The sequence below is a fragment of the Crotalus tigris genome, unplaced genomic scaffold (genome assembly GCF_016545835.1).
Source record: "Crotalus tigris isolate CLP2741 ecotype Arizona unplaced genomic scaffold, ASM1654583v1 scf7180000024473.799607, whole genome shotgun sequence".
NCBI classification, from domain to species: domain Eukaryota; kingdom Metazoa; phylum Chordata; class Lepidosauria; order Squamata; family Viperidae; genus Crotalus; species Crotalus tigris.
This window is the reverse complement of record NW_024100644.1, coordinates 284,204-297,325: the sequence shown is the minus strand read 5'-3', so window position 1 is coordinate 297,325 and position 13,122 is coordinate 284,204. Positions and strand designations below refer to the sequence as shown.

Genomic DNA, 13,122 nt, shown 5'->3' with positions numbered 1-13,122 from the left:
CTGCAGATACCAAGATCAGCTCTATCTTTCTCCTGACACTTAGGCAGCTTCCTCAGCCTCCCCTCAAAGAAAAAGGCAGCCTTCTGGGGCTGAATGGACTTGCAGGGCTGCTCTGATGAATGGCAGGTTTTTGCCAAGCTCCAGATTCACTTCCTCTCACTGTGTCTCTCGCACAGTAATAGACTGCTGTGTCTTCAGCTTTGAGGCTGTTCATCTGCAGATACAGTTGGCTTTTGGCATCGTCTCTGGAGATGGTGAAGCGCCCCTTCACTTTGTCAGAGTAGTAAATATATGAAGAATATATACTTGCCACCCATTCCAGGCCTTTCCCTGGAGCCTGTCTCACCCAGCTCATGTAATAGCTGCTGATGGTGAATCCAGAGGCTTGGCAGGAGAGACGGAGGGACCCTCCAGGTCTTGTCACGTCCCCTCCAGACTCCACCAAGAGAACATCAGATCGAACACCTAAATGAAAGGAGTTTGAATGAGTTCTACAATATACAAGAACTAAAACAGAAAAAGCTGAACACAGAGGAAAGAAATACCTCTGAGGAGTGCTAGTAAGGACACCAAGTTTAGCCACAGGATCATTTTTGCTTCCTGAAATGAATGGAGGGTAATGGATAGCAAAGGATTCTGGAGGATGCACAAACTTTCTGTTGATGGGTGTAGCCTTAAAAGTAAAACCAACTGACTCCTTTAAAGGAGAAATAGTGGCTCGATTTACATATTGGTTGGGATAAAATAACTCCTCAGTGCAATTCTCTCATAGCTTTCATTGTTGCTTCCCCGCATGGGTGATCTATCTATAACTCTCCGGTATTGACAAAACTGAAGACATCCTTTAATTAGAGCAATTAAATCAAAGCTTTGAAAAAGTTCACCACTTCTCAGGATTGATTCAAGGTTACAGGTGATAAACATTCACTAAGAATTTTTGAGAAAGACACTTTAGATATAGAACATGAACAGGACAGCATTTCTGAGTTTAGTAGATATTTTATAACAGGAATAACAGAATAACAGAGCTGGAAGGCACCTTGGAGTATTCTAGTCCAATCTTTTGCTCAAGCAGGAGACACTATAGAGTATCATTTATACATATGGCAAATATGATACATAAAATGATGATGATATAATATATTTGTGTGTGTGTGTGTGTATCATCATCATCATCATCATCATCATCATCATCAGTTTAGCTACTGTCTATCCAGTGCAGGATGAAGGCTTCTTCTACACAGTTCCAACCAATACATTCCTGAGCTTTCTTTTGCTAATTGGGACCGCAATACTTGCTTATGTCATCGATCCATCTTGTTTTAGGTCATATATGTATGTGTATGTACATGTACATGCATGATGTACATGTTGTTTGCATATCATGGAAAAAAATGAAGTAACTTCAAACATAAGTACATCATTTTATATAAAAAAACATTTTATAAAAAATACATTAAACTTCATGATGAAAATTATCCCCTCCCGTAATGTAAATTTTTCATATGATGTTCACAACTTATTATGGAAATAATAAATAAATAAAATGGTCATGTTCCACAATGAGAGAAAATCTGATGACACTTGTTTTACTGTATTCTTTATTCCAGTGATGGTGAACCTTTTAGACACTGAGTGCCCCAAACCGGCCCACCAATGCCCCATCCCACCCCACCCCCTGCCCAGCTGCAGGGCCACCTACTGTCTCCATGGCCCACCTTAGCAGATCACCGAGGCAGCCCTGCAGCACCATGTTGGCCACGCCCTCCGCCCCCACTCCTCAGCATCATCTGCAAGTGACAGTGCGGGAGGGTGGAGTCTTGTCCCTGCTACTCGGCTGCCATGTCCTTGGCTGCGCTACTGCGCACTGCCACGCCCGGGCCAACTCTCCTCTGGGGGGCTGTTGGTGAGGAGGAGGCCATGAGAAGAGGCAGGGCTGGGACAATGGTACATGTGCCCACAAACAGGGCTCTGAGTGCCGCTTCTGGTACGCGTGCCGTAGGTTCGCCACCACTGCCCTATCCCATACCCACAAGGTGCAGAGGCCTTGGAGTTTCATGTGACAACATTGCCCCCCAGTATCAAAAGTGAGGAGGGGAGGCATCTTCCTAATTGTCCAAGGAGATTCTTCACCTCCATTTGTTTTCTTATTTTTTGTTTGGCAGTTTGGGTGTTTAGAAAGAGGATCATAAAGTTTCATTTCTGCCTTACGGTTTGACAGTAAAGGGCTACATTTCATTCAAGTTTTTTTTTCCTGAACCCAGATCACTTTGTAAACAGACAAACAGATACCAAAACAAATCCAATAAAAGAATAAAGAATTTTAAATAAGGAAGACATTTTTATTTTTTAAAAGATTTTCTGAGAGCAGAACTTTTGAGCACTTTGCAATTGCTGTCTTTCAGGAGATTTTCAACTCAGGGTTGACTCAGCCTTTCATCCTTCTGGGATCAATAAAATGAGGACCCAGATTGTTGAGGGCAATATGCTGACTCTGTAAACCTCTTAGAGAGAGCTGCAAACCACTATGAAGTGGTATATAAGTGCTATTGCTCTTGCTGAACATACATGTCGCAATGTCAAAGTTGTCTGAAAATCTCAAATAATTTTCTTTGAGGTGTCATATAAAGATGATTTTTTTTTTAATGATGCGAAAGGTTAAGAACAAGTCTAAACCTTTTCTTTTTACATTTGCATGTACAGTGATGTTAGAGAGAGCTTAAAATATAGTAAATTTCAGTTCAGGAATCTTTGTTTCTTTAACAAGGTTTTGTTTTGAAGAAGCTGATATTAACTGCATAGACACTAGGGTGTAAAACACAATTTGTAAGGCACAGAATTCAGCTTCCCACCAAGTTGGAAGGAAATAATCAAAGTAATCAAATCATAACGTCATATTGTGCGCTCAGTCCAAGAATGAATATGACATTTTCTGCTTGGCAAAGATTTCTGACTTCTAGAGTTAGCAAGGCACATTCTGTTCTGAACTCAGACATGGCTTTACGGAAGAAACTGTCGTCTGTTGAGAAGTGGCATTCCCTTGAGACCAGCTTGGTGAATTTTCTAAGCATATCAGATGGAAAAATTGTGCCTTGGAAATGATATATTGTTTGTATGCAGTGGTTTAATTTCCATAGCCTCCCCCATGCCAACATAAGTGTGAAGATAGCGCCCCCTGGTGGGTAAGAAGACCAAGGGAGGCACGCACACATTGTTAGAATTCTAAGTTTCAAAGAAATTCTCAGAGCTGCTTTTTGAAAGGGGCAGTTTTTGCTTTCCTTCAGATTCACTTCCTCTCACTGTGTCTCCCGCACAGTAATAGATTGCTGTGTCTTCAGCTTTGAGACTGTTCATTTGCAGATACAGCTGGCTTTTGCCATCGTCCCTGGAGATGATGAAGCGGCTCTTCACTTTGTCTGAGTAGTAAATGTGAGATGACCCTGTATGTACAAAGGCCACCCATTCCAGGCCTTTCCCTGGAGCCTGTCTCACCCAGTTCATAGGATAGCTGCTGAAAGTGAATCCAGAGGCTTGGCAGGTGAGACGGAGGGACCCTCCAGGGCTTCTCACATCCCCTCCAGACTCCACCAACAGGACTTCAGATCGGACACCTAAAAGGAAAGGAGTTTCAGTGAGCTCTCCTGTACACAAGAACTAAAATGGAAAAAGCTGAATACAGAGGACAGAAATACCTCTGAGGACTGCTAGTAAGGACACCAGGTTTAGCCACAGGATCATTTTTGCTCCCTCAAATGAACACAGTGTAATAGATAGGAAAGGATTCTGGTTGATGCACAGACTTTGTGTTGGTGGGTGTTGCCTGAAAAGGGAAACCATGACTTTAAAGAGGAAATTGTGCCTCAATTTACATATTGCTTGGGATAAAAGAGCCCCTCAGGGCATTTGCTTATAGATTTCTTTGGGTAGTCTTTAGCTCTGTGATTTTCAAATGATACTAAGTTATAAATTTATGTTCTGGTTTCCAGTTTTTCATTTGCTAATATAATTTGTTTTCAAAGATAGTGAAACATCCCTTCCATTTACCCATGTATTAAATAATATAGGAACCTTGATTTATGCCATGTATTGCAGCGCTTTGTCAGGTGTCTCTCTCAGCCATTTCATATAAATGATGGGGAAGCTAATTGAGAGGCAGTCTAGGCCTCCTCATAGGCCCTTCAGACCCCACCAAGGGGACCTCAGACTAGACCCCTGGAAAGAAGGGGGCTGGAGTGAAATCTTCTATATATAGTACAAGAAGAGTAAATGGAAGGAATACACATTATACCATGATTTTCAGCTAACTTTACCGTCTTATAAAAACTGAAAAGAGATTTCCCTTCCTTTCCTTTCCTTTCCTTTCCTTTCTTTTCCCATTTGCTCCTTTTTTCATCAAGTCCTTCAAAAACCTTATAATGATAATTTTGAAATGATGATAACACTGAAGGACAGCAGGATGACACTTTTTTCTTTTTAAGATATATTGGACTTTACATTAAATTAACTAATAAGAATTTAATTGGGGTAAAGGCTAAAGAAACCGGTTCTAAATAACTGAGATAAAACATATAAAACAGAAATATTTTGTTTGAACTCAGATATAGCTTTATGGAGCTTTATAGTGATCTCTGGAGAAGTGATACTGTCTCGGTGAATTCTTAAGCATACCAAGTGGAAAAGCACTGCCTTGGAAATAAGGTATAATTATTTGGACACAGTGGCTTAAATTCCATTCCCTCCTCCACCCTGACAGCAGTGTGAAATTACTGCCTGCTGAAGGGCAAGATGACCAAGGGAGACATGGCCAAATTCTAAGAACTTTTTCAAAAGATTTTGCAGAATTGCTTTGTGAAATGAACAGTTTTTGCCTGGCTTCCTCTCACTGTGTGAAATGTGCAATCATAGACGCTTGAGTCCTCTGGTTTGAGGTTGCTCAGTTGCAGACCCAGCTGTCTTTGGGTATTGTGCCTGGTGATGATGAAGGACTTTCCACTGGAGTCACTAAAGATCCGTGCAACCCATTCCAGACCTTTCCCAGGCACCAGTCTCATCCACTTCATCTCAGACTAGGTGAACTCCATAATGAGTTCAGGAATTTGGCAGTAGATACTGTGGTACTGCCCAGCTTTTTTTATTCTCCCTTTGTATGCCACCAACCTGTCCTGAGACTAGACACCTAAAATGAAAGGTGTTTCAATTAGCTGTCCTGTGTGCAAGAATTAAAATGGAAAGAAACTGAAAATAGAGGAAAAAATTGCTGTACCTCTGAGGATGGCTACTAAGGATAACATATTTAGCCATAGGATCATTTTTGCTCTCTCAAAAGATGGGAGGGAAATTGAGGGCAAAAGACTTGGAGATGTGCACAGACTTTGGATTGGTGACTTTGTACACTGTAGAAGGAAAACCAATACCTACCTTAAAGGGCAAACTGTGCCTCAATTTGCATATCACTGGTGATAAAAAAAAGCCTCTTCATTGTATTAAGAGCTGTGCTGGTACAGTGGTTAGAATACGGTATTGCAAGCTAATTCTGCCAATTGCTGGCAGTTCGATTTGTCCAACATCCAATTCTAGCTTCAGTCATGAAAGGATAATTGCCAATATTTGCATTGGGGTAGAACAGAACAGAACAGAACAGAACAGAACAGAATAGAATAGAATAGAATAGAATAGAATAGAATAGAATAGAATAACAGAGTTGGAAGGGGCCTTGGAGATCTTCTAGTCCAACCCCCTGCTCAGACAGGAACACTATATTATTTAAGTCAAACGATTGTCCAATCTCTTCTTAAAAGCTTCCAACCTGTTCAGGTTTAATTCAGTCTTTCATCCTTCCGAGGTTGGTAAAATGAATATCCAGATTGTTGGGGGTCAATATGCTGACTCTGTAAACAGCTTAGAGAGGACTGTACAGCACTATGAAGTGGTATAACAGTATAAGTGCTATTGCTATTTCGTTATATATTTCTTTGCACATAAATTTCACTGATGGTTTTCAAATGAGGTTCATTCCTAGGAACAATCCAGATAATCTTTTCAGCACATAGCTGTTTTGCATGTCTACCACAGATGATAAAATGTCAATTCTTGTTGTTCATATTTCCAGGAAAGTTTGAAATACTTCCACACCTTCTACACAGTTTCCCTGAAGCTAGATCACTTTCAGTCAGAATAGAGCTGGAAGGGACCTTACAGGTCTTCTAGTCCAACTCCCATTCAAGCAGGAGATCCTATACCATTTCAGGCATGTAGCTGTCTAATCTCTTTTTAAAAATCTCTAGTGATGAAGCCTCTACAACTTCTGAAGGCAAAATGTTCCACTGGTTAATTGTTCTCACTGTTAGGAAATTTCGCCTTAGTTCTAGGTTGCTTCTCTCCCTGAGTATTTTCCATCTGTTGTTTCTTGCCTTGTTTTCAGAGCAGGCCAAGAGGAACAATTTGAAACCCACACTTGAATTATACTGAGCCCTGGTCAGAATGCAGTATTACAGGCTGACTCTGCTGCCTGTTAGCAGTTCGATCCTGACTGGCTCAAGGCTGAATCAGCCTTCCATCCTTCTGAGGTCAGTAAAATGAGGACCCAGATTGTTGAGGGCAATATGCTGACTCTGTAAACCGCTTAGAGAGTAAAGCATTATGAAGTGGTATATAAGTGCTATTGCTATTGCTGAACACACTTGTCCCAATGTCAAAGTTGTCTCAAAATCTGAAATAACTTTCTTTGAGGTGTCATATAAAAATGATTTTTTTAATGATGTGAAAGGTTAAGAACAGTCAAGTCTAAAGCTTTTCTTTTTAAATTTGCACGTACAAATACAACAAGCTTCATTTAGGTAAAGGGGAAATGTTTGTGGTTGAGTCTCAGGAAAGTAGTCTTAAGCAGCAGACAAAGCATGGACTAGATATTTTTTAACAGAGATGTTAGAGACAGAGCTTAAAAATATAGTATATTTCAGTTCAGGAACCTTTGTTTCTTTAACAAGGTTTTGTTTTGAAGAAGCTGATATTAACTGCGTATACACTAGGTTGTAAAGCAAAATTTGTAAGGCATAGAATTCAGCTTCCCACCAAGTTGGAAGGAAATAATCAAAGTAATCAAATCATAATGTCATATTGTACGCTCAGTCCAAGAATGAATATGACATTTTCTGCTTGGCAAAGATTTCTGACTTCTAGAGTTAGCAAGGCCCATTCTGTTCTGAACTCAGACATGGCTTTACGGAAGAAATTGTGGTCTCTTGAGAAGTGACATTCCCTTGAGACCAGCTTGGTGAATTTTCTAAGCATATCAGATGGAAAAATTGTGCCTTGGAAATGATATATTGTTTGTACAGAGTGGTTTAATTTCCATAGCCTCCCCCATGCCAACATCAGTGTGAGGATAGTGCCCCCTTGTGGGTAAGAAGACCAAGGGAGGCACGCACACATTGTTAGAATTCTAAGTTTCAAAGAAATTTTCAGAGCTGCTATGTGAAAGGGACAGTTTTTGCTTTGCTTCAGATTCACTTTCTCTCACTGTGTATCCTGTACAGTAATAGAGTGCCGTGTCTTCAGCTTTGAGGCTGTTCATTTGCAGATACATCTGGCTTTTGGCATCGTCCCTGGAGATGGTGAAGCGGCCCTTCACTTTGTCTGAGTAGTAAATGGGAGTTGAGGCTGTATCTATATAGGCCACCCATTCCAGGCCTTTCCCTGGAGCCTGTCTCACCCAGTTCATAGCATAGCTGCTGAAGGTGAATCCAGATCCTTGGCAGGTGAGACGGAGGGACCCTCCAGGGCTTCTCACGTCCCCTCCAGACTCCACCAACAGGACCTCAGATCGGACACCTAAAAGGAAAGAAGTTTCAGTGAGCTCTCCTGTACACAAGAACTAAAATGGAAAAAAAGTTGAATACAGAGGACAGAAATACCTCTGAGGACTGCTAGAAAGGACACCAGGTTTAACCACAGGATCATTTTTGCTCCCTCAATTGAATGGAGTGTAATAGATAGGAAAGGATTCTGATTGATGCACAAACTTTGTGTTGGTGGGTGTTGCCTGAAAAGGGAAACCATGACTTTAAAAAGGAAATTGTGCCTCTATTTACATATTGCTTGGAATAAAAGAGCCCCTCAGGGCGCTCGCTTATAGATTTGTTTGGATAGACTTTACCCCTATGATTTTCAAATGATACTAAGTTATAAATTTATGCTCTGATTTCAGGTTGTTCATTCACTAATATAATTTGATTTCACAGATGGTGAAACATCCCTTCCATTTACCCATGTATTAAATAATATAGGAACCTTGCTATATGCCATTTATTGCAGCACTTTGTCAGGTGCCTCTCTCAGCCATTTCATATAAATGATGGGGAAGCTAATTGAGAGGCAGTCTAGGCCTCCTCATAGGCCCTTCAGACCCCACCAAGGGGACCTCAGACTAGACCCCTGGAAAGAAAGGGGCTGGAGTAAAATCACCTGTATACAAGAAGAGTAAATGGAAGGAAACTCTATTGCTTTCTATCAAAGGGTGTCTCACTTCATTGGTCTTGTAGCTTTCCTTGCATACACATTATAAGCATGATTTTCACCTAACGTTCCAGTCTTATGAACACTGAAAAGAGCCTTCCCTTCCCTTCCCTTTCCTTTCCTTAAGAACAGTCAAATCTAAAGCTTTTCTTTTTAAATTTGCATGTAGAAATACAACAAGCCTTCTTTAGGTAAAGGAAAATGTTTGGGGTTGAGTCTCAGGAAAGTAGTCTTAAGCAGCAGACAAAGCATGGACTAAGATTTTTTTAAACAGAGATGTTAGAGACAGAGCTTAAAAATACAATATAGTTCAGTTCAGGAACAATTGTTTCTTTAACAAGGTTTTGTTTTGAAGAAACTAATATTAACTGCATACACACTAAAGCAGCTGTGTCAAACTCGCAACGTCATGTTACATGTCATGAGGTATCTTGACTTCTTTGCCTTTGCCAGCAATGGGGTGGGCCCGGTTTCACTATGATGCAGCGGGCCAGCAGTTTATCACACCTGCACTAAGGTGTAAAGCACAATTTGTAAGGCGCAGAATTCAGCTTCCCACCAAGTTGAAACGACAAAATTTGAAGTAATCATATTGTACATTCAGTCCAAGAATTAATATGACATTTTCTTCTTAGCAAAGATTGATGATGATGATGATAATGATGATTATGATTATTATGATTATTATGATTATGATCATCACACAGTCAGATAGATCTTCAGACTGGATTTGGCATTTTGTCTCCCTATCGTGTCCTTACCAAGGCGCTGGGACAGGCAGATGTGGATGTTTGATGGTATTACAGATATCGTCGCAGGATGGAAGCAGTTCCTAGTAAGGCCACCTTTTGCAATTGACTAACGGCAAATTTATCAATGCCAATGGTATTCAAGTGGTGCTCCAGTTGTTTTGGGATTGCACCCAAGGTGCCTATTACTATTGCTACTACCCTTGCTTGCTTTTGCCACAGTCTTTCTATTTCTATTTGTATGTTTTTGTATTTTGTTATCTTCTCCAGTTCTTTCTCATCTATTCTGCTGTCTCCAGGCACTGCCATGTCCACTATCCAGACTTTTTTGTCTTTCTTATCGACAATTGTTAAGTCCAGGGTGTTATGTTGCAGGTGCTTGTCTGTTTGAATTCTGAAGTCCCAGAGCAGTTTAATTTTATAATTTTCTATGACTTTCTCTATTTTATGATCCCACCAGTTCTTGCTTACAGGGAAATGATATTTCTGGCAGATCTTCCAATGCACTATTGTTGCTACTTTGTCGTGCCACTGCTTGTAGTCAGTCTGTGCAATCTTCTTGCAGCAGCAAGAAGATTGCGCAGTGGTCCACTGTTTCTTTGGCTTCTTTGCATAGGCAGCACTTACTGTCTGTTGCTATCTTCTCAATTTTGACTTTATATGCATTTGTCCTTAAGGCTTGGTCTTGTGCAGCCAGAATTAGTCTCTCGGTCTCTTTCTTCAATTTTCCTGCTCTTAGCCATTGCCATTATTATTATTATTACGGATCATCACACAGTCAGCCAGATATTCAGACTGGATTTGGCATTTTGTCTACCTATTGAGTCCTTACCCAGGACCTGGGATAGGCAGATGTGGATGTTTGATAGTATTACAGATATCGTCGCAGGATGGAAGCAGTTCCTAGTAAGGCCGCCTTTTGCAATTGACTAATAGCGAATTTGTCAATGCCAATGGTGTTCAAGTGGTGCTCCAGTTGTTTTGGGATTGCACCCAAGGAGCCTATGACTATTGGTACTACCCTTGCTTGCTTTTGCCACAGTCTTTCTATTTCTATTTGTATTTTTTATTACTATTATTATTATTATCATTATTTTCCACTCCTGCCTTCTGATGATGAACAAGTCCCATAACCCATCAAATTAATTTTCTTAATAATTAAATAAATAAGTGGCTTTACAACAGAGGAAATAAAGAAAATATACACATTTTATTTCCAATCTCAAAACAAAAATGGATAATCACCCACCAAAAGTCTTCATTACTGATAGAAGGGAATGGCTTCTTCAAAAAAAATGATTTAAAAAAAGTATGGTCTGCATGTGTATAAGTGTTTTTTTTTTTTTTTTAAAGAGAAACAAACAAACTGTAGTCTGTTGAGGCAACCAGTGTTCACGTGATACCGCCTGGGCAATTAAGAATGATTTAGCAAGTACAACTGGTGGGATATCCACAATTCAAAAGCAAAAAACAAACAAACCACTGTTTATCTCACAGTGGACAGGGAAAGATGAATAAGTGATTTTGCATTCACCAATCTAGAATGCAACAGACATATAAGAAGTGAGGAACAATTGTGTATTATCCTTTCATTTACAGATATATTTGGATAAAAGAGTAGTCTCTCCATTCACATTATAAATTTTCTTTTAAGGATACCTTATATGTAGACAGGCATGCATACAGACAGACAGCAATGGACACAGAGAAATAGATTATGGGGATGTCCAAAGATTTTTAATTAATAATACAATGAGCTGGGCTACATTTGATTCACAAAAATCCTTGCTTTGCAATGTGGACATTATGGAACTGATTTTCCTTTTTTGTAATCACATCCCAAAATCTACAGGTCTTGAAGATGATACCACATTATTTATTTCATTCTTCTTCTTCTTCTCCTTCTCCTTCTCCTTGTATCAATTTGGAGAATTGCTCAGAGGTTATGAAAGTTCTTAACTGGCTTCAGATTCACTTCCTTTCACTGTGTCTTGCACAGTAATAGACAGCTGTGTCGTCTGGTTTCAGATTGTTCATTTGCAGATACAGCTGACTGCGAGAATCATCCCTGGAGATGGTGAAGCGCCCCTTGACTTTGTCTGAGTACTGAATTGTAGATGTGCCCATTCTTCCAAGCCATTCCTATCCTTTCCCTGGAGCCTGTCTCTCCCAATTCATCCAGGTGTTCCTCATGGTGAAGCCTGAGCCATGACAGGAGATATGAATGGACTCTCCAGGTCTTCTCAAGTCCCCTCCAGACTCCACCAACTGAACTTGAGTTTTGACACCTAAAATGAAAGATGTTTCCATGAGATCTCATAAATACAATAACAATGGTTGGAAGGAAAGCATACGTAGAGGGAAACATTATCTCCAAGGGCTACAAGCAATAACATCAAATTCAGCCACAGGATCATTTTGGCTCCATCTAATGAATGGAGGGGAATTGATACAGATAGGAAAGGATTTGGGGAAGTGCTCAAAATTTGTGTCGGTGGGTGTAGCCTTAAAAATAAAACCAACTGACTCTTTTAAAGGGGAAATTGTGTCTCAATTTACATATTGGCTGAAATGAGCTTCTCAGTGCATTTATCATGTTTTAGTTTTCCTTGCATGAGCCTTACACTGGTTATCTTTAATTCAAAACGAAAGAAAGAAAGAAAGAAAGAAAGAAAGAAAGAAAGAAGGAAGGAAGGAAGGAAGGAAGGAAGGAAGGAAGGAAGGAAGGAAGGAAGGAAGGAAGGAAAAATTCAGAAAGAGAAAATGAAAATAAATAGCAAAAAGTAGCTTCTGATTTCTTCCACAGCAAAAAGGAGTACATTACAGAATTAACTTTTACTTTATGATTACCAAAAAGAGCCCACTTTTTTTCTATTTTTTTAAATCATCAAACCCACAAATCATGATAATGTTTTTTTTCCTATTTCATGCAAAAATTGTATAAACAATTTCCAGTCAACCCTGAATATCAATTTTCTTTCTGATCAAAAAAAGTTAGTTTAGCCATCTCCACAAATTCCCTTATCCTCACCAAACATTCCTCCATTGTGTATGGTGTTGAGCCTTTCCAATCTGAGCATACTGGGAAGCTGAGTCGGACTCAGAGGAAGCACAGCTGGAAGACCTCAGAGACACTCATAAATGTAGACAGGTTACATGAGTAGGACAGAGGGAGGCAATGGTGTGACTCTAGGGGAGGAGGAGAAAGCAGTGAGAAGCCATGCCTTGGGGGCTGCATAACAAAAAGGGAATGTATGGGCAGGGCTGGTTGCTGAAGCCAGCCATTTGCAAAGAACTTCAGAGTCAAGAGATCATGGTCTGTTTATTTTGCCTGTGAGTTATTTCCTGTTTGACTTGTGCTCCATTTTGCTTTTGGACAAGGTCTCCATTGGAAAAGTGTTCTGTTGCTTTTGTTTTCTGGGACAATTATCAGGTCTGTAACTCAAATAAAAAGAATTTATTTTCCAGTCTACTATTAAAAGAGGGGTTGTCTTTCTGAAGTAATAAGGATGTACATAGGCTGGGACAGAACACCCTGCAGTTTTCATATATAAAATGGTCCCAAGGAGCCATCTTGTTCCAATGGGGCTAGCCTGTCCCACTTGCCCCAGTGGAAGGGGCCTGTTATGAATCCAGCCATGAAAGAACTCCTGGAAGTGGTTGTCGGGGTAACAAGAAGATCTCATTCATATGAGCCTGTCTGTCTCCTTGGTTCTAGATTTTAAATAACTTTATAATTATAATTGCAATTGAAGCTATATCTATCTATCTATCTATCTATCTATCTATCTATCTATCTATCTATCTATCTTTTTATTGTTTCAGAGCTGCCCACATTGACCTTATCATTGAGAGATGC

At 40.0% G+C, this 13,122-nt stretch overlaps 3 gene segments (V, D, J or C); all 3 read right to left on the bottom strand.

Moving 5' to 3' along the window:
• Positions 1–52: 52 nt before the first annotated feature.
• On the bottom strand, positions 53–663 carry LOC120303597. The segment is given in 2 exon segments: positions 53–465; positions 546–663. Coding segments are annotated over 2 exon segments (459 nt in total).
• A 2,559-nt stretch (positions 664–3,222) lies between these two features.
• On the bottom strand, positions 3,223–3,848 carry LOC120303596. The segment is given in 2 exon segments: positions 3,223–3,611; positions 3,693–3,848. Coding segments are annotated over 2 exon segments (534 nt in total).
• A 3,593-nt stretch (positions 3,849–7,441) lies between these two features.
• On the bottom strand, positions 7,442–8,025 carry LOC120303595. The segment is given in 2 exon segments: positions 7,442–7,830; positions 7,914–8,025. Coding segments are annotated over 2 exon segments (435 nt in total).
• Between the last annotated feature and the right edge of the window lie 5,097 nt (positions 8,026–13,122).